This window comes from Lactuca saligna, chromosome 8 (assembly GCF_052625555.1).
Source record: "Lactuca saligna cultivar CGN05327 chromosome 8, ASM5262555v1, whole genome shotgun sequence".
Lineage (NCBI taxonomy): Eukaryota > Viridiplantae > Streptophyta > Magnoliopsida > Asterales > Asteraceae > Lactuca > Lactuca saligna.
Genome location: NC_136424.1, coordinates 151,721,750 through 151,744,453, shown reverse-complemented (window position 1 = coordinate 151,744,453; position 22,704 = coordinate 151,721,750). Strand labels below are relative to the sequence as shown.

The 22,704-nt window shown below is 33.2% G+C and overlaps 3 protein-coding genes across 3 annotated transcripts; all 3 read right to left on the bottom strand.

Moving 5' to 3' along the window:
- Positions 1-200: 200 nt before the first annotated feature.
- LOC145008398 (ubiquitin family protein) lies at positions 201-2,959 on the bottom strand. Its single transcript, XM_078967023.1, has 7 exons — positions 2,757-2,959; positions 2,010-2,142; positions 1,699-1,778; positions 1,504-1,582; positions 1,004-1,113; positions 667-731; positions 201-406 (listed from the first exon to the last, which is right to left on the bottom strand). Exons 1-7 carry the CDS (start codon positions 2,868-2,870, stop codon positions 313-315), a joined length of 675 nt encoding a protein of 224 aa, XP_078823149.1. The 5' UTR covers positions 2,871-2,959; the 3' UTR covers positions 201-312.
- A 1,095-nt stretch (positions 2,960-4,054) lies between these two features.
- LOC145012969 (protein GET1-like) lies at positions 4,055-6,096 on the bottom strand. The gene is made up of 7 exons (XM_078971756.1): positions 5,926-6,096; positions 5,225-5,304; positions 4,871-4,941; positions 4,669-4,739; positions 4,510-4,591; positions 4,319-4,368; positions 4,055-4,224 (listed from the first exon to the last, which is right to left on the bottom strand). The coding sequence occupies exons 1-7, from the start codon at positions 6,037-6,039 to the stop codon at positions 4,147-4,149; spliced, it is 546 nt and encodes a 181-aa protein (XP_078827882.1). The 5' UTR covers positions 6,040-6,096; the 3' UTR covers positions 4,055-4,146.
- Positions 6,097-7,710: 1,614 nt separating this feature from the next.
- LOC145009215 (disease resistance protein Roq1-like) lies at positions 7,711-13,246 on the bottom strand. The gene is made up of 6 exons (XM_078967905.1): positions 13,107-13,246; positions 11,320-12,019; positions 9,920-11,054; positions 9,404-9,820; positions 8,486-9,316; positions 7,711-8,393 (listed from the first exon to the last, which is right to left on the bottom strand). Exons 2-5 carry the CDS (start codon positions 11,835-11,837, stop codon positions 8,639-8,641), a joined length of 2,748 nt encoding a protein of 915 aa, XP_078824031.1. The 5' UTR covers positions 11,838-12,019; positions 13,107-13,246; the 3' UTR covers positions 7,711-8,393; positions 8,486-8,638.
- Positions 13,247-22,704: the final 9,458 nt, after the last annotated feature.

Here is a 22,704-nt window from a genome sequence, read left to right as displayed (position 1 = left end):
GTTTTAGACCTTTTCAACATTTTATGACTTATTTGAGAACAGAATTGGGATTTTTTAAAGACGGGTCAATCCTAATCAATAATCTTTTTTTAGAACATGTTTTGGGACAGTTGAAGGTTTTTAGTTTTGTACTGTTTTGTTCATCTTCACCCATGGCCCCACCAACCAACCAGTCTCACAACCAATATACACATAAAACAAAAATAAAGTACCAACTTTTTTGGATTAGCTATATCTATATCTTTTGTACATGAGTATGATACAAAACAATAATCAACATGATTTCGATTTTTAAATTTAAAACACAAATAATTAAAATTGGCCCACCCGAATATCTCTATCGACTCGTTCTGCATTAAATGTCCCGGGAAGTTCTCTGAAATCTTCGTTGAATATCGAATAAGCACTACACAAGTTCAACAAAGAGGATTACCATTTATCATAGCAGAACAGAACAAAACAGAACATGTTATACTGTGTTTGTCATGCATTGGACTAGGACCTGGACTCATGTCAATGGACAAAAATTATAATTTTTTGTCCTGCCCACAAAGATGGAGGAAGGTGGGATAGGGATTTGTTCTCGATCTCATGTGTTCAAAAGACATAAATACCCTCCTCATCTTCATCAGCGAAAATAGCCATAAAGTTAACGGATAAAGTTACCTCATATCACCCTGTTGCCGGTGGCCAAGATTCAAAAAGATGATGGCAAAGCCAGTTCCGAGTATCTAAATAAATGGAGAGTATAAAAAAAACAATTAGAGATGCACTGATGTCAATGGGACAAAAACTGCAAATATTTTTTTCCACCCAGAGACTTGCTCTCTATATCTTTTGTTTGTATAAAAGATGTGAATGCCCTCCTTGTCCTCGTTATTGAAACTAGAGCTATGGAGGGCATTCACGTCTTTTGCATATACGAGAATCGAGAGCGAAAGTCCGTATCCCACTTTTAACGAAGAGATCAAATTTGTGAATCTTTCATAGAAGATTTACTTACGTATAAAGGTCCAATATCCCATCTATGAGCAATAGGTGCTAAGATAAACCACATAATGATTAGGGCCCACACCTTCAGACTGAGAGAGAAGATTGCCATCAGAACCATATCTAATGAAGATTAAAAAAATAAAAAATTAGGACCAACTATTGTTGTAAGGGTTAAACGCAAGAAATAGCGATGTACTTTTATTTATTTGTTTATTAAAGCATCCTACTTTCATTTAATCCTATTACAACATTCTACTTTGTAAAATCAATATAAAGAAATTTTCATTGCTATAATTGAGTAGGGTTTTCATAGTACAATGTCTAAATAAGAAAAAAAAAATTGAAAGGAAAGCGCTAACCAGATAGATTTTTTAAAGTGCAATGTGTTAATACAAAAACATTTGAAAGTATAAAGAAATGATAAACAATTAAATGAAGGTATGTATGTTGCTATTTCTTGCATTTAGGCCTGTTTTTGTAACTTATAAGCCATAAATTTCATAAACCTACCAGGTATCTTCAACTTTTCATGTAGAATAATGAAAAGCCTCTTCTTCCATCCACTATTTAATTCTGGGAGCTGAAACTTCTATTTTTTGAAAGAAAAAAAAAAGTGATGTCATCTTCTGCCTTGTTATATATAGTCATGTCATGCCATGCATAGAGAGAGAAATAATCATGTAACACAAATTGATCAGTTCTTACCAGTTCCTCTTCCTCATCCTCAAATCCATTCTGAATGTGTTTGGCAGGAGGCTTTGGTTTAACAGCAACTATAAGAGTATCTGGATGATATAATACAACTCTCCAACAGTTTAGATGTTGTACATGAAAAAATAGTCATTTTAATTGCAATTACCACAACCAGATATCAAACTAAAAGGTTCTTATGTATTAGAAAAAATAAAAAAAATAAAAAACATGGGCAGGAGCAAATCAGTAGAACTATGAAACTTGGAAGCTGTTTTCTTGTATGGATAACTTGTTGTGTAAGCAAAACTGAAATAAAGTAATACCTCCAGTGTTGAGATGAACAGATATATCATCACCATATTTGTTGTCATGTAACACGTTTCCTTGCAAAATAAGCCTCAAGTTTTCAAGAGGCAATCGAGCATTTCCAGCAATCAAATTTCTCAAATCACGCACCTAATTGATGATAAGTGAAGGAAGAAATCAAACAATAAGCTAAAAAATTAGCTTCTAAATTATTGATTGTTTAAACTCCTTCAAAATAAGATTACTTCCAAACAGCAACAGTCCTCTAAATGTAGAAATTTGAAAAACTTATTATAGTTTCCTTTCATTTATTTTAGGATAAACAAGTTTGTACCACATAGTTCTACAATAAGATCAAAGGGATAACTTCAAAATTCATGAAATTGAACTTCTGAGTGAAATTTAATAGCATAACAAAGACTTCGAATAGCAATTTTATCTAAATTCAGAACATAATCATATCAATTTGTGATGAAGGATTAAAAGGCTCCGAAATGGAAAGTCCAAAATACATAAATTAATTAACCTAAAACAAGAACAGCACTAGATTGATCGGTATTATCATCTGTGTAAGACATGATCTCATGCATCATTGTTACAATTTGCTATTGTTCGTAATCAAGATCATTCAAGTGCAATCACGCAATCGTCAAATAAATCCGGTCGAATTCATCAAGTATAGTTTTACAATTAGTGAATTATAGGTTTCAAGTCAACCGGAATTAAGATATGAATGTGAAATAAGAAGAGGCAGAGAATCATACTTTGATCGGAGAATGGACATCCATTGAAGATGGACGAGAAGGACCAATCATTCTGAGAGTTATCCGTACCATATTTTCATCTCCGGTGCCGGATTTACTCTTCTCGTCGCTCATAATTCACCGGTGGACGGTGGAAGTAGATAACGGCAGCAACAAGTTACCGGCGCGGACCCGAAATATTATTCGGTTCTGATCTTTATTCCTTGATTTTACTCGATTTCTAGATGATTACTGTGGATTGAAGTTTCAATTTGACCCCTTTGATTTTTAAAGTTCGATAAAGTGGCCCTTTGGGTTTTCAAATCTTATAAATAGACAAGCAAAACTAAATAAATACTTTTTTGTTGACTATAATCTTCTAGCCAATTAAATCCACAATGCCTAAATGTTGGTAATTTTGGTTTTTATGTTTCATGTTTTCCCCTATGTGCAATTTTGGGGAGAATAGTAGCATAACTTAAGTTCACTTTTAATATGTGTTACACACCTTTTTATTTTTATACATAATAGCAATATGTACTTATATCTTTTTATTAATAATAAGGAATAACAATGTGGTTATATTAATCTATAGATAGTAGTAATATACTTTATTTTTTATCGCTAATATCAAATGTTTATAACCTTTTTTTACCCATGATAGCAACGTACCTACATTTTGTTGCACTAGATACATATAAGTACATTGTAATTATAATTAATGAATTGTAAATAAGTACATTGATATTATGAGTGATGAAAAGTAAGTATATTATTATTATGTGTTGCATATTTACTATTATCGTTAAAAAGATATATGTAGTTTACTATCATAGATAAAGAAATGTAAATACATTGTTTTTTACAGATTATAGTAAACAAAAAAAGTAAAATATGTGGTTATTTCTTACAATTTGCACTATTTTAAATACACTTTGAAATCAATATACCGATTAAAATGAGTTATGAGACATGATTAAACTGTATATCAAGTGCAAGTCCCAAATAGAAAACTGATAACCTAAAGATGATGTTAAGAAACAAATGGAATACTTAAATTATCACTTTTAATTTTATTAAATTTTAAGCAATACAAATTTATTGAAGGAAAAAAAAAGACTTAATTTATTACTTCCGTATTTATATAAATTTATAAACAAACAAGATTACAAGAATTATAAAAATTACAAAATACATTATTTGTATTAATCATAATAAATTTACAAATGAAATACTTGAATAATTACAAATAAACAAAAAAAATAATAATAATATGTGTGTACAAATTTTTTCTTATTATCATATCAATTTGACCAAAAACTTGAATGTTTATACAAAAACTACATATAAAAAGCACACCAAAGAATGAAAGAAATTAATTTAATGAAGGGAGTGAGCAAAAAATCTTTTGTTAAGCCATCTTGAATACTTTCTTAACAAAATATCTTCCAACCTTGTTAGATAATATCAACCAAGGTACAATGCCAATCTGCAATCAAAGTTACAATAAATTATAAATTAAACTTTAAACTTTAAATAAATATAATTTTGTTACTTTCATATGTTAAAAAAAAGTAATTTACCATAACTTTGTCGCTAAAAGAACCTCTAGCCGTCCAAGATAAAAACCACCCTGCATTAAAAAAGAAAAAATCGAAAATTTTTTATCATCAACATCAGTCTGTGTCCAATGCATGTCAAACACAGTAAAAAATATTATGTATAACAAAAGGGCGATTTATAATTTTTTTTTAAATGGAAAAGAATGGATTACCGAATGGTTGCACAAGTTCTTTGGATATGGAAGCCACAGGAACACTCCAATGCCACATGGAAAGTAAAGTATATACAACAATCTATTTACAAGAAGTTGTAAATTATCTTGCAAATACAATATCATAATTATAAATAACATGAAAATATATTTTATCACCTTTGAAATCATTAGAATTCTCTCATATGACCCAAATGATGTTTTCATATCCTTGTTCAATGACTCTTGACCTACATAATCGTAAAATTCACTTGCATGTGAAATTTTGCCATTCTATTTGAAGTACAATGCTATAAAAGGAAAAAAGAAAAATTAGATGTTAAAATCAAGAAATTGGAGAGTAAGTGAGTAACTATCATACTTTTTGCAAGTTCTTTCTCCTTAGCTGCTGCTGTTCTTCTAAGTTTTGCAGCTTGAGCAAATGTTGAAGGCCTAAATTAAAAGGTGAGAAACATATTTTCCATCTAATTATTGTATTATTATATGCATATATGGAACACTAAAAGTTGTGTCAAGTATATTAAGTATTTTTTTTTTTTTGCGCGGACTATCAAACTTCATTTATTGTTTGCAGGACAATACTGTGTTTGTCCTGCATTGGACTGAGACTCACTTTGTCCTGTTGTCCTATTGACATAAACATCTGTTTTTGTCATCTTTTGTCCTATGTAACAAATGAGGCCTTGAAAACGGTAAAATTGCTGAGATTACTAACTGTGACAAAGCGGCTGCCTCTTTCAAAAGTCTCTTGATCTCAATACGCAACTGTAAATCCTTCTGACTCATTGAAGCTTTCTGCTATCTCAAAGTTTAAAGGGTTAAATACAAGAAATAGCAATGTACTTGCATTTATTTATTTATTTATTTATTTATTTATTTATAGCAACCTACTTTTGTTGTTATAATGTCCTAATAAGAATTTTTTGGAAAGCACAATGCTGTAATTGTGTAGATGTTTCAAAGTACAATGCCTTGATAAGAAAAAAGAAAATTGTAAGTATGATGTTATAATAATCAAATGTTTAAAACTATGTTTCCTTTTTTTCCACGTGTAAAAGCTAGGAGAATCTTTTGCTTCAATTGACAACTCCCCAAGATCACTATAAATATATTACTGAACTGAAAATCAATTTTGTCATCAAGCATTCAAAGGGTATCATGACATAAGATTCAACAGGAATGCATTTCGAGAAAGGGAATTATATGGTTATATCTAAAAGTATTATAATGAGAGGAAAACTATGAAGCAAAGATTTTTCACTAAATTTAGCGACTTCAACAAGAAAACAATTCCATTATAACAAATCCATATATCGAAATCTATAAATGAAGAAACAATCCGCACATTAGCATAATCCGACTGAAACAACGAAAGGGAATCGCATATAAAATTTGAAAGTTTGGATGGAATTTTACCCTCTTCTTCTGTGCTAATAACTTGTCACAAAACTGAAAAGCGGTGGCGATGGAGAATATGTATATAGCTGTAAATGATTTGGCACAATCGTCTAGGGTTTCTTCCATCATCATTCTCTCAAATCTGATTTCCGATTTTGATCATTCAATTTCGGTTATACAGTTCGTCGATTTTTTTTCTCTTAACGAATAGTTTGGGTGTTGTTTTCCGTTGCTTTCCGTTTAAATTTTAGCTATAGCCCCTTCTATTTGCATGTTTACAGGATCGACCCTTCTGGTTGTTGAAGCTTGTCAAATTAACCGCCATAGATTTACCTTTTGGCATTTATTTTTGTTGGTTGTTTTCATTAGGATTAATTTGCTTAAAATAGTTGGTTTTATTCATATTAACCAATAAGTTATAAAGAAAAATGTCTCAAATAGGTTAAATGGATGGAAATCACACAAATTAATTGAAATGTATATGACATCCTAAATTATATTATTATTGTAGTAATATATTTTTTGTAATCATATTTAACATATTTTTTTGTATAAAGCTAAAATAAAAAGAGTTTCCACTAACTATATCAACTCACATTAAATCATTGATTACAACGTTCGGTTATGGTTTTGGGAGGGTGGCTAGAGATGATTGCATAAGTAAATAAATATCTATCAATTTAAATTAAAACGTTAATTAAGCTTTTAAAAAGAAAGGATATCATGTGAAACAAAATCGACTACTAACTTGTCCAAGTGGTTACATGTATAAACGCTAGTAGAAAAAAATACAAATTGGTTGCTATACAGCAGCAGCACAACAACAACAACAACAACAACATGTTTGGTCCTTGAGTATAGCTAGATTTTGCAATTTTGGTCCCATTATGTTCTCTTGCAATATTGGCCTTATTTTAGGTTCTTTTGGGTCGCTTTCAAAAGTGAAATGACTATTTTTGGTTGGTCAATAAATCTGGTTTTTTGAAGTTTTGGTCCAAAAGATTGTCATTTTACTTGGAAGCAGTGTCGTTCCAAACATATTTTGGATCCAGGACAAGAGAAAAAAATAGGCTCTTAAAATACACAAATATCATCAAGTTTTTTATAACAAATCAATAATTAAAATAAAATTATTTGTACTATCTTCTAAATATAATAATTTCTATAAAAAATTTGGGCCCCTTTAAAATATGGGCCCTGGACGGTCACCCCTATCACCTACCCTCTGGGACGGACCTGCTTGGAAGATGACAAAAAAAAAATTTACAAAACCTTAAATAATGACCAAATTGAAAAAGAAAACATTTTAATACCAAAATTGAGAAAAAAAATCAGCTATCCTTAGGGATCAAAAATGTAATCTACTTAAAAAATATTAATTACTAGTTCATGTAAAAAATGTGAATGCCCTCTTCTTCAAACATAGCTTAGAATTTGTTTTTTACTTGAAAAATAGTCGAACAAAAGTGCATGCAAATAAATAAATATTGATCTTTATAGGGATTTACATTTGTGCAAACATCTTCCATGGATAATCATTTGTCAGTTATCACAATATCCTCACAATGATCCAGATATAATCCCAAGGATAATTCATCACAAGAAAACAATAAGCTCAAAAAATCACCAAATAAAGGTACATTATCCACCCAATTATAGCACCATACTTCCATTTGGGTATTTGTAATGGCATTCTACTTTATCATATTATATTTTTAAAAGATCTATTGATTTATAGCAGTGAAGATTGCACGTTGCTATAGTTGGGTAGAGTTTTCAAAGTACAATGTTGTAAATCTGTAATAGGAAGAAACAAAAGTAGGATGTTGTAATAAACAAAGCAATGAATGTATGGTGTTATTTGTCAAATACATTCTTCCATTTGGGTATTTGTTATAGCATTCTTACTTTCGAAAAATAGTTTATATAAGTGGTCTTCAAATACATGGGAATGATAACCAAAAGGACGTTGGTCTAATAAGTAATCTCCTGAGGCTAACTGAAATGCAGACAGATCACCACCAATAATATATTTCCATGACTTGTAATAACTCAAAGGATCTTCTTCATTATTGTCCTTATCAATATTATTATACACTGGACTGATTGCACACTCTCTTACCATTACTCTATCACCTCCCCTTCCTTTTAATATTGTAACACCAATTTCATCACCATTTTTAATCTCATTATCCCCAAACATCCAATGACTTAACCATACTATATCTTCATCAGTTTCTGGAACAGCAAATATATGACCATAATATATCCAGGTGCGATTTGTTGTCACGTTCTCTACTTTTATGCTTAAATGACCTATCTTTCCTGTTTGCACAAAGCTTATATTTATTCCTTGTAGCTTTTTATTCATTGAAGACACTGGCTATTGACATTGATATTGATGAACCCTTGCTTTTATGAGGTAGCCAATCTGGAACTGCTTTCCCAGGAAAACATGTGCTAAATATTCCAAATTCGTAAAGCAGCTTCAATTAAAACATTAGATTGTATGAATTTTAAGCATATTAGTGTATGTGTCTGTGAGATCCATAGAAACAGAGCAAAAGAAAGAGGATACCTGGACTGGGTCTTTCTTTGGAGGAGAAAATCAGTATGAATCCTGTATCCGTATCTTCTGATCTTTCAAATGTTGTAAATTTGTCCACCCTAAGCTGCATAAGATCTGCTCATCAATTTCTGCTATATCTTGAATTTTTATTCTGCCTTCAATTTAGCTCAATGACTCTGCGCCAAAATTATCCAGAAATGGTGGTGATGACATTTCTTGAGGGAATGTTATTTTAATAAGTGATGGACAATCGTCAGCCCACAAATATTGGATTGTAGGTGGAGGGCACAATACCGACTTCAACATCCAACATTCTCCAACATGGAGTTCCTCAAGCTTGCTAAGGCTTCTCACACAATCAGGCAGGGAATCAATTGGATTCTTATTTAGATATAATGTCTTCAACATTGACATGCTACTGAAGTCCTTCGGAAAGGATTCGTTAGATAAATTATTGCCTATAAGTGATAAGGTTACTAATGAGGGTACTAAAAATGATTTTGGAGTTTTCGGTAAAAATTCTCCAATAGAAGAGGAAGATGCATATGACTCCATATCCTTCATCCGCATTAGAAACTCACTAGCACCTAAGCAACCGTTTAGTGATAGACGTTTAATCTTCTTTAACTTGCTGATGCTAATTGGAACATTACTAAGATTATTGCAGTAGCTCAAGTCAAGAATAACAAGGCCATCACATCCGCCAATTGACTCACACACATGAACCAAGCTTTTACAGTTTATAAGAATCAACCTCTCAAGTGCAGGTAGCCAAGAGAAGCCTTCAACTCTAACAATCTTGCAATAACTCAGATTAAGAATCTTCAATGACCCAAGAAGCTGTTGCATTGGATATCCTCGAATCAAGAATATTGTAACGAAGATATTAATTGTCTAAAAATTTAAGTAAAAGCTTTAATTTCATACCTTGGGCTTCTTCCAAAGCTGTGTCAGATTACTGTAAGACATGTCAAGAGCAACCAAATTTTCCATTGGTAAGTCTGAAGGTATGAATTTTGAATGGAATCCATGCATGCACAACCACCTTAAACCTTTTGGAAAATTCTTGTAAGAACCGTCGATTTTGACATGATTGAGTTGGAGCAGCTTTAGCTTATCCATCTTTCTTAATGCATCTGTTCTTAATTCCACTTTTTTGCAATGAGAAGATGAAAGCATTAGGAGAAGCCGAGCAAAAAACAACCAAATCCTTAAAAAGAATTCATACACCATCTGGATTGGTTGATCAGCTCTAAAAATCTTGTTCACGTCATCATCTTTGAAGTTATGCTCCTTTCTCAATAAGTTCGTGTCAAGGATAAGACCTTGAATTCTTTGGGTACCCTATCAAAAAGAAAATCAAAACAAACATTAATCATTTCGTTATAAAGATGATCGATAAAGCTAACGAATACTCATGATGACTATATATGTTGTATTTACCTTGTCCTTTTTCAACAAATCGAGGGACTCCTCATGTTTCCATACTCGACTACGCTTCCATGGCTTTTCAGGTGATTCTTTGTGGACTAAATCTCTCCCCATATCTTGAAGCAACTGATGCATTGTGATCATATTATCTCCTCCAATTGTGAGAAAACATCTATCGAAGAGCTTTTTCATCCCATATGATGTGCGAATGCCACATTCCTTTAATATTATTTCCGTAGCTTCTCTGTCTTTCCCAACAAAAAAACATGCAATATGCTTAAACAATTCTTTGCAATCTTGAGATGGCAAAGAATCAAAGCTAATTTGGAGGACCTTGTGTACATGATTATGGAATTCTCCTGTCTCTAGCATTTCAAAGGTATCACTCCATGTGGCAACATCTTCGTTATTTAGAGAACTACCCAAAACCTTTAGAGCGAGTGGATGTCCTCCACAATAGTTTGAAGCTCTTATTGCCTCTTCTTCATAACCTTCCTTAGGATCATAACCTCCAAATGCATGCCAACATAAAAGTCTTACAGATTCTGTAGCACTTAAACCATAAAGTGCATGCTCTGTATGCTTTGGAGGAAATTTGATACGAAACAATGAACACTTTTCTGTTAGGGACCCATCTTTGGTTGTTACAATAATCTTGCTTCCTGGATGAAAACCTTTTGTTCCGATCAACACATCTACCTGCTCAAAGTTATCAACACCATCAAGAACCAAAAGTGTTGGTTTATTAAGTAATGCTTTCTCAATCTTAGATGTACAAACATCTACATCATGTTCTTCAATCATTCTTTTCCTAAGAATATCTCTAAGAAGCTGTTTTTGTAAATCAAGTAGTGCATATTTTTGTTCTGCACATTTTCTTTCAATCTCTTCAACAAAGCTACTTCTTTCAAATTCATGGCGGTGTAATCTATAGATATATTTTGCCAAGGTTGTCTTTCCAATCCCCGCCATTCCCCAAATTGTGAGAATTTCAGCAGATTTTGATGACGATCCTCCTTTCAACCAGGAACTTATGGTAAGAATAGACATGTCCATCCCAATTAGATGGGGGATTTTAGTCCGGGTGTGTAGTTCCAATCTACTACTAATTTCCTTAACGATTTCGTCAATGAACACAGTCTCTCGTCTGAAAATTGAATTAAATCTGATAAGTCACGACCCATGTAAATGAAAATCAATAAACGTAAGTAATCGATCATTCTTCTTTTGATTCCTTCTCATTTATTTCAAGATTTCGCTAAGACGCCAATGAATTTCTGAATGTTACAAGACTTCAAATGTTAATTTGATTGAAACAGAAAAATAAGATTGCCGAAAGTGATCTATTTTGTCTATACTCGATGATACAAAATGAAAAGACTTCTGTATAAATACAGTATAAAAAGGTTTACCGGCCATTTGCATCCTTTCCTTTCAGATCAGCAACTTCTGTAAGTCCTTTCGTCCACAACTCCAACTTACGAGCACCCTGAAGTTTCTTCTCCACATCCTTTTCGGACTCAATCCTCTGTTTGTGTTCAAATAACGCTTCTTTAAAAGTGCCTTCTTGCTTCCTGATATGTGTCGGCTCGACGTTGTAAAAAACAGGGAGAACAATATGATCAGAGACCCTTCGTTGCTCAAGGATCATCACCAGCTCGTCCAGACACCATGTTGAAGATGCGTAGTTCTTAGACAACACAATTATGGAAGCACGAGAGCATTTTATAGCTCTTGCAAGTTCGGGTTTAAGTTCTTCCCCAGTTTCAACCTCTTCCTCATCAAGAAAGGTAGAGATGTTTTCATTCACCAAAGCTTGGTAAAGGTGATCGCTAAAACCGAGACGAGTGTCTTTCCCTCTGAAACTTAGGAAAACATCATATGTTATTGCCGCTTCTTGTTCTTCTGGTAATTCAGTGACGATCGCCATGGAAGTTTCAAATTACATGAGTCCTTCTGATTTTGGTTGTCTTAGATCTAAACTCGAGATGAATGTACCAAAGTCAATGTTTGTTGTCTTGTTTTCCTGACTTGTGGGTCTCCAGTTGACCGTATGATGTTTAACAGTTAATGATCTTTTTCTATTTTCATATATTTTTACTTTCCTGCATACTACATAAACATATAATACCAATAATTTGATGTCAACAAAGTTTAATCTAAACACAAATCATAACATATACACATAGCTACTATTAGTAAAAAAATAAAGTGGAGAAACAAAGTCAAAACACATGCAACATAATTGAAAGTAGAACTAAAGAAGAATAGGAAAAGATAGTGAATTTGTTTGTGCTATTTTGTAAAGTTTGAAGCATCTTTTTATGAATTACAGAACAATGAGGAAGAATTACAGAGCCTATCGTCTTGTTTTCTCAGTCCAAATGTAACAGGTCACCTTGGAACAGATAAACCCAGCTCTAATCCAAACAAATAAAACCCATATCAGATAATATTCTTTCTACTCATGCTCTTCTACTTGAATTCAGTAAAAAAATATCATGCAAAAAAACTTTCTATCTAAATGGTTTTCTTTTTTACTTCCTAGTAAAAAGTTTATATATGATCCAAGTAGTAAAGTTGCATCTTATAATCATCATGAAGCAAAGCCCACCTCTAGAAACATCATAATCTATCACGTTCCATCAAATTCATCTGAGGAAAACGCATGTTACTATCATTAACTTAAATTGTTTGTAGATTTAATTTAAATTAGTTCCAGCATATTCAATCATGATCCATCAAATGCATCTGGGAAAATGAGAATTCTTGTTACTTTTATACTCTAATTTCAGCTATATGCAACAAGTTAGACTCACAACTTTCACTAATCATTCACAAATCTTCATATCTCAGCAAATATCAAGATTGGTTGTGCCGGAAGATAAAGTCAACAATACAGGTTGGGTTTAAAGATTCTAAATTAGCATATATTATGTTAGCTTTTTGTCTTTTAACATGGTCTATATTTAACATAGCTATAAGATTTATACACTCAAAAGTCAAACTTACTAACATTAGTTATGCTCAGAAAGAGAAGCAACAGAAACCTAATCGATCACAAACTTGTAATTCCAAACAAAGATATACTTCGGAAATCGCAAATCATTAACTAGATAGACTCAAAATTCGATGATTGGAGTAAGTGGATTAGTAATAGAGGGGGAACGAAATCGCCTAGAGAAGAACGAAAACTCACCTGGAGAAGAACGAAATTGCTGGGGTCCCTGCTTCAGTTGCTCCTGATATCGCTCCTTTGGTCGCTGCTTTCTTTCTTTCTTTCTTCAGGTCACTTTTCTTTCCAGAGGAGACAAGTTTGTTTTGCCTGGAGAAAGCCGATCTCACTTAATTTGACATACCCTGATAAACGGGTCAATCCGGTTTTGTAGCGGTTCGACATACCCGGTTCAACCGCGGTTTAATGTAAATACGGCCGGTTCGATCCGGTCGGTATTTTTACAAAAACCCGCTCTAATTTGACCCGTTTTTTATCTCGGATCACGGTCCAACCGGTTGAACCGGCCGGATCAACCCGGGTTTTAAAACATTGGTTTAACTTTTACAAAATATTCATTTTTGCCCCAGAAGTATTATAAATAGTTAATAGTTAGGAATTATAAATATAAGACAAAATTACATAAATGGTTATTATGATTTATCAAAACTCACAAAATCTAAATTACATAAATGGTTATTATGGTTTACTAAAACTTACAAAATCAGTCTTTGCTAAAAATTTTAACATAGATGGTCCCTGTATTTTTTCAAAACTTGCGTGAATGATCTTTTTTGTGAACATTGTTAGTTATTTTCTATTAGTTTGAGGGTAATTTGGTTTTTTCATGTAGCAGAGACTAAGTTTGTGACAATGTATAACTCATAAGAACCATTTATGTAATTTTATCATATTTATGTTTATGAACGTTTACTTTTTTAAATATCACTCAAACCCCTGAATGTAAAATATTATTTTCAACCATCCAATTTTCTAAATTTTCGAATTAGCCCTGGTAGTGTATATATATATATATATATATATATATATATATATATATATATATATATATATATATATATATATATATATATATATATATATATATGATTAGGTTATTTTGTTTAGAGTATCTATTGTGTTATTGTATGCATAAATGTGAGCCAATCAAATTTACATATTTTAAGAAAGTGATTAATATATACTATTGAATTAAATATAATTGAAAAATATCATCTTAATTAATTAAAAGGGTAATTCAGTCAATTAATATAGACTTAATAAAGGAAAATTGCATTTTTTTAAGGAATCATAGATTCTATTAATTTTAAAAATCCGATTTTAAGAATTATAATTATTTTAATTCGGACATTTTAACAGAATATGTTTATGAGTATATTCAAAATTAAAAATATTCTAGAACCATAAATAATAAAAATATTCTTGAACCTATTTCTTGATCATGAATTTAAAAACTTTTTATAAAATAACAAATTCTTGAACAATAACTAGAAGAATTAAAACAAAAAATACATTACTTATTGTAGAATACGGGTAAAAATTGTTAATAATTACATTTATTGTTTAAGAATAAAACTAAAAAACAATCAAAACCGGAAAGAATACATCAAAACTAACAACGACTAATACATTCTAAAAGAATAATGTGGTCCGTTTCAATTTTGTGGTCCGTTCTTCAAGCATCAACTTTTGTGATTCCAACAGAATTGGAATTCGTCATTCCATTCCAATAGAATTGGAATTCGTGATTTCATCATCATTTTCCCAACTCTGTAAGTAATCAACATCTCCAATATATTCAGTGATTATTGTCCAGTCTTTGATACATTTATCTTGCCTATATCTACAATCATTTAACAAAACAAATCTTACCAATCTTTTTCTCTAATCAAGCAATAAAACATATTCACTTGGACTATATGGTAACAGTCTCCTTTTCTTCTTTGATGCAATTGAGCAACTTTTTCGCCTCCTTTTCTTGCCTATATCTACAATCATATAACAAAACAAATCTTACCAATATTTTTCTCTAATCAAGCAATAAAACATAACAACATGAATAAGTGATCTCTCTTATCTACCTTGACAAAAATCTTCACCTGATGTAGAGGACCTTTGGATGCGGAAAAAATCAATGGTTTTTGTTTGAACCAACGGGAATCCTGGGTACAGAACAAGAAATGACATTGTTAAAGGTGAACCAATCACTACTGGACTAAACATGATGTACACAGACAACAATGCATATAATTCAAAGGCTTGTATCCTAGAAATTAGGGGTTGTTCCTAGTCAAGATTTTACCATGAGATTTTACCCTATCGACTACCTGGATTATCATTCACATAATCAAGCGAATCACTTGCCTCGGTGTATGAGAAGAATTCCACGGGATGTAACTACAGTTATTACTGTCAAGTATTTGAATCAGACAGCTGGTGCAAAGTCCTTAGATCTAGGGTTTAATTGGGGATCTTCGCATTTCAAGCTACCAGTATAAAATTAAGCATTGGATGAATCAGCATATGTGAATTATTCCATTACTTTACAATAGAAAAACCCCTTTAACTGTAAATCCGAAAAATCTTAAACCTAAACCATAACATGCAATGCCACAAAATGCAGGTCAACTTAAATTGAAAAAGAAAAAAGACATACTTGAAATGGTCTTCCGATTGGTGGAACAAGAACGACAGAACCAAGAGTCGATCAGAAATGGTCTTCCGATTGGTGGAACAAGAACGACAGAACCAAGAGTCGATCAGAACAGAAGCAAGAATATGTCTGAGGCAGAATAAGTGAAACCCTCGGTCACACTGGTCGCACAATAAGAGCTCTGATCCATAGTCGCCTGACCCACATTCCTCACATCTCACAACCAGAGAAGAACAATTGAAGAAAGCATAAGTGAGAACGAAGACAACGTGTGCATCGATTCAGTTGCTAAGGTTTTTGTCCTTGCCGCTTGTTCTAGCACTTCAAGTAAGAGCATTACAGTGAGTGTCCATGGGGTCGTTGTCAAAAAGGGTTGATTAGGGTTACGGTTTAAAAGACGATGGGTGGAGAAAACTAAGTCAATTGTTACCTTAATTATAGTATATTATCTGTGGAAAGTAATTATCAAATTACCTATTTACCCTAATTTATTTATTTAATTATTTATTTTTATTTTAAATTTTGATTGATCCACATTTATGCATACGATAACACAATACTTAGTTTAAACAAATGAACATAGCTCTCTCTCTCTCTCTCTCTCTCTCTCTCTCTCTCTCTATATATATATATATATATATATATATATATATATATATATATATATATATAATTTCCTTAATAGTTTTTGTTCGTTAACCTAAAAAAACTATTTTTCTACATGCTTATTTTTATATATCGGTCACATATAATAACTTTTGTTCGTTAACTGAAAAAAATATAGTATAATCGACTTTGTTTATGTTTCGATGAATTTTTTATGTTTGTGTGCTTAGTTATGTACGGTTCATTGAGGTGATATATAATAACATTTGTCCGTTAACTTAAAAAACTAATTTTTTGGTGTTTATTTTATGTATGTATCGTTAAAAATTTAAGTTCGTCCGTTTTGACATAATTTGTTTTTATGTTTTCGTTCTTATTTTTATTTACAAACAAATAATAAACATAAAAAAATATGTCAAACCGTAGACGAACGCGAACTTATACCGGCATGTACATAAAAAACAAATAAGTTTTTTTTTTAAAATAATGAACCAAAGTTCTACAATTACGTCGAATACGTCGAGTTGACCACCTTGGATTTAGACTAATACATACATAAAAATAAACATGTAAAAAACGTATTATATTCAAGTTTATCTATGTTTCGATATAAATTTTTTTTTACGATTTTGTTCTTGATTTTATGTACGTTTTATATGTTTGAGTCGTTTCATATAATAAATTTTGTAAATTTCGTTTGTTAACTAAAAAAACATATTATATTCGAGTTTATCTATGTTTCAACGTAATTTGTTTACGTTTTTGTGCTTACTTTTATGTAAGTTTTTTACGTATAAGCTGCATCACATGTAACAACTTTTTAAGCTAACTAATGAAAGGTATTATGTGACGCGTGTAAAACCCAATTTCTTTAATAAACAAAACAAAGTAACGCCAGTCGTTACCCTTTTAAAAATATAATTAAATCTTTCAAGAACATTGTAACACTCGGTTTCGGATTTGCTTCTTTGTTCACGGTTGCGGCCCAACCATCAGTTGTCATGAGGATTAGGGCTTTGGGGAAGAAGGAATTTGGACCTTTTCGAATGTGTGTATTATGGTTTAAGTGATCCAAGTGTAGTGGCGGAGGCAAGTTCAATGTAAAGGGGTATCCCAAATCGGGTTTGGTTTCTCGGTTTTCCAAACTCGCTTTCGGGTTTAAACCCAAATCCATTCAAAAGTTTAACTTGTTGAGAATTAAGAAGATTGTGTTGCTTATATAACAGATGTATATAAGCTATGTCTCATGTATGATCGATGCGGGACAATTTTAAAATTTTAAAAATAAGTTGAAAAATTGATAAACAAAATAATATACACCAATTCCAAGATTCGAAATAGAGACCTTAAACTTAAAAGTTCAACACTTTACCACTTGGACAACTCAATATTTGTGCTTATTTTTCACATCATAATATAATATGTATAATTCGTATAAAGCTATATAGAAGGAGCTATGAAAATAAAAGAAAATAAATGTTTGGAAGAATATTTGAACTTGTAACCTCTAAAAAAACTCATTAATGCCTTAACCATCTGAACCAATTCCATCTTGTGTTATTATCTCGCTAAAAAAAATTATACTACCGAAATTTTTTTGAGGGGTATCCCGGGATCTATTGTGGATCCGCCCATGTCCAAGTGCTCGATGGTATCTTTGGAGGCCCAGGGTATAATCGTAATTTGATAACTCGGCCTTTTATGGATTTTGGGTTTTTGTTCGGGTGGTTTTAAGGCTTGGGTGTGTTGTTAGAAGCATAGGGCTTCTCACAACCTTCCATTGGATATAAGGTTTGTTGGAAACAAACATAAAATGAGGAAATTATGGAATTTCAAAGATTTTGGTAGAAATGGCCCTTATTGAAAAAGGTTTGTGTTTCAGTCTCATGTGTGCATGGCAGAAGGCACGTGCTTGGGTGAGTACGCCCAGCGTAATGATCAGAGTACCAAACCCTAATTTCTAGGGTTTAGGCACTATTTAAACATCTTTATGAGCTCAATGCTTTTTCATTTCTCAGGCTCCACTGCCTTCTAGCCTCATTTCAGAAACCCTAATCTCATTTAGAGTGCTTGAGAGATCTAAGTGTGCTTTTTGGTGTGTTCTTGCTCATTTTCAAGAAAAGGGTGCTTGGTGCTAGCGTGTGGTTCAGAGGAGGACGTTTAGATCATTTCCAGCTCATTCAAGGTATAAAGTTCTCATCTTGAATTTTCTGTGCAAGTTTGAGTTTAGGGCAAGATTAAGGGTTTTTATGGTGTATTTAGTTCTCCTTGTCAGTTTGAGCCACTCCAGGAGCTTGGAGTGATACATCATGCTTCTTCTGATGTTGTTAGTCCATAAAAAATGTTTGCTTGATGTTTAGAAATGGTCTATACATGTTCTAGTTGGATTATGTTGGGTCTTAATGGATTAAGTTGGTTGTTGGCTCCCATTGAGTCATGTAAATGCATAAAGGTGTTGACTTATACATTAAGAGCTTAGTTAGAGGGTCTTTTAAGGTTTTGATGCAAGGACTTAACGGATTAAGTCGTAATTTGGATTTTGGAAAAGTTTTGGTTACGCCCCGTGTAACTAATGGTACGCCCATCGTACCAAGCTAAGGTCGCAATCTAAATTCCTCGAGTACGCCCAACGTAGCTGAGCGTATGCCCTGCGTTCGGCATGGAGTTGGGCTCAGTGTGATTTTTGGGCTTTGCACCTTTGGCCCACTTTATTGGACTTGTTGTTTGGGCCTTTAGGCTATCTGAGATTTATTATTGGACTACGAGAAGTTTGGGGCATTAAGATAAGGCCCATATGGGGTTGGGCCCAATTTGGAAAATTGGGTCATTTGTGGGCCTTTATTGATCTTGTAGTTTTGGGCCTTTTGGTTTTGGGCTTGGGACTCATTTTTGGTTCATGTTGGGTCAGGGGTAAAATGGTCATTTTACCCCAAGTATGGATTATGGATCATAGTTTGGAACCTAATTGCTAATTAGCTGTTATTTTTGTATTGATAGCTCTGGAAGTCGTCAGGGCAGCAGCTAGGGATTTCTTTCAGTGAGCTTCTACATTTGAAATGAGTCTTCCTTATTGTACTTATGGGTCAAAAGCTTCAAGGATGGCCTTTGGATTGTTATCCAGATTATCGTATGATCGAGTATTGTAGTGGTCTGTTAGATCTGCATCCTAGTAGATAGGATGATGTTATGCTTAATGATCTGTAGGATCTGTCTGCTTGTTATTGGTTGGTTATTTGTATGCTTGTATGTTATATGTATATGTCGACACGATGTATGTGTGGGTGGGTTGACGCAGTCCTGCTTTGTGCTGAAGGCCAACAGACCCAGGTTGATCGGATAGACTAAAGGCCAGTGCGGCGTACCAGTCACGCCGAAGGCCCAAAGAACGGTCCATATAGGATAAAGGCCTGATGAGGCGGTCCAGTCATGCTAAATGTTCTGTGAGCGCTCAAGATAGTCTATAGGCCGGTGGGGCATTCCAGTAAGGCTTAAGGCTTTGTATGCATGCTGTTTATTGTATTATTCTGGTTTGTGTGGTGTTGGTATTTTGGGGAACTCACTAAGCTTTGGGCTTATAGTTTTGGGTTATGTTTCAGGTACCTCAAATGAACGCGGGGAGGCAAAGGCGTGATTGTACACCTCATCATGTTTTGTTTTATGATTTTGGGAAAACTCTGATATTAAACATGTTTTGAAAACTAGTTTTGTAAACAATAATGACTTGTGGATTGGTTTCCAAAAGTTTAAATGTTTCATGAATTTTTTGGATGTTACAATGTGACATCCCCAAAATCACGGCCAGAAAAGACCGATTTTGTTTATGCTTTATAAAAATCAGAGTACTTCATTTTATAAAAAGGTTGCGGAATTTGTTCCCAGAAAAACATGGTAAATACGTTATTAAAACATTTTCGAAGAAACGTATTTATTTCATTTTAAAACATTTGGGATGTCATCGTTAATACAGGAACATAAGCATAAACAGAACTTACAATTATTCACACTAGTGGTCTACATCTCTTTAAATCTCTCAGTGTAATGTCACTTCATATCAACACCTGTGGTATAAATAAACTGAGTGGGTCAGGTTGGGAAACCTGGTGAGCACATAGGGATTTCAATCCCACAATGTTATACCATATATATAGTTTAAAATTCACAAAATATACAATTTCACCATACATATATATAAACAACTCTTATCCCACCCCGTTGATCCTCGCAACGAGGCTATCCATACTCTCGGACCTAAGATTAGTCGTTTTACCTACTCCATACTCTCGGATCAGAAATGAACGAATTTACCAAATCCATACTCTCGGACTAGGGACGAATGACTAATCCATACTCTCGGATTAAAGATGAATGATTATGCCTAATCCATACTCTCGGACTAGGGACAATAGCTAATCCATACTCTCGGATTAACGACGAATGATTATGCCTAATCCATATTCTCGGACTAGGGACAATGACTATGTCTAATCCATACTCCCGGATAAGTGACATATACTAACTTCTATTCTCTGAGTTTAACTCACTTGTACTCGTAAGAATATACTACCCAATATTCCTCATATTTAATTTAGGTCTACTCTTTATCCTAAATTATCAAATATAATCAGGTATGTTCTTTAACACGAATTTCAAGCAACATCAATTAACTCGCACATAAACATATAATTAATACTTCAATCAATACTTATATTAAAATCATGTTCATGAAAGGGACTATGCACTCACCTGAGAAGGTGGTGACTCAGTACTCGGACAGCGCTTCGTTTACTTTAAAATAATTTCCTTCGACGAAACCTAGTATTATCACCAATAGATTTTAGTCTATTATTCGCCGAGACTAATTAATAGTCTAGCTATTATTACTATTATATAAGCGTTAAAAAAAATACTTATATAACCCATAATAATAGCCCAAGTATTTATTATATGTTCTTAATAACGTTAATATAATTAAATAAAAACTATATTAAAAATTGTGTAGGCGTAGCTCACTTACAGCGGGTTTTATAGAAAACCAGGCTTTGCTTGGAGCAGCGTTTCCGAGCCGAAAAGCTCTTCTTCTCGGAGCCGTCGAGCACTCCGGGGCTTCCGCCTCGTGCTAGGGAGGTTCCCTAGGCTTTTCGGGGGATTTCGAGGCTAGAGAGAGGTTCTAGAGAGAGAGTAAAGAGAAGAAAGAATGGGAAAGGTGTGAAGAAAATGAGGGTGGGAGAGGTGGTATTTATAGGGTGAAAATGGCTGAACTTGGTGCCACATGTCACCATCTAGTGGCAAGACTTGGGGAGAAAGCAATGGCCAAGATTGTGCCACATCACCCATTTTCGCACAACACACTTCCGACTTCTAAAATCCGTAACTTTCACATACGACCTCCGTTTTTGATGTTCTTTATATCCACGCGTAGGTAAAAATAATATCTACAACTTTCATTTTGACTCCGTCGGCTAATTCTCGACCGATCTTAAATTTAACAGTACGAGACGTTTAGACTGTTAAATGACCGCGAAGAATTTGTAACTCCTTCATACGGACTCCGTTTTCGTCTGTCTTTTTACCGTTGAGTTCCTATTAATGAGATCTTCAACTCTCATTTATTTCATGTAAGCCAAAAACCGCTCGAACTAAAATTCGAGTTTCGGGCTGTACACTGCTAAGCCGAATCTTAGAAAAATCATAACTTCCTCATACGAAGTCAGATTTGGGCGTTCTTTTTATCGACACTCTTAGTTTAACATATTCTACGACTTTTGTTTAGATTGCTAAGGCTAAAAAGTCTTCTATCGTAAATTCACTATTTACGTCTTCCGGTGCCGTGCCGGTTTTGCCGTAAAACTTCGGCGGGCCATAACTTCTTTGTTATAACTCGGGTTTCGGCATTCTTTATATGTACGGAAACCTTGTGACATATTCTAAATCTTGGTTAAGGCTATTCATTCTAAATAATCTTTTGTCGAAAAGTCATTTTTGACCCCTATTGCCTCTAAATTGACTAGCCCGGATCTACGGGCGTTACATACAAACATTCAAATACATTTATAATATAATATTTCTATAAACATTGTGGAAGCAGAAAACATCTCAGATTTAAAAGAAAAACATAACATAGTAATTTTCATAAAAGTCTTCAAGAGAATGTCGTCTACAGTCATATTGGTCTCTTTTCTTTATTAAAACCTGACAATCCTGAATATGTTAAATAACAACGGGTAATCATAACGCTTAGTGAGCATACACATTACTCTACCATTATATAGATCACTTACTTACACATACATAACATTTCACATAAAAACATAAGACATAAACATCAACATTCCTAGCACATATTGTTGGTACGAACCATAACCCTGTTTCCCCTTCCGAGAACTACCCCCTTACTCCCTCATAGGGAAATAAGAGATAAGAATACAGTTTGTCACACTAAAGAACAAACCACATTCTGCATTTCATTGTTCACTTTACTGGATTAGGGTATCCGTGAACAATAACATAAAACAAGTAATGACT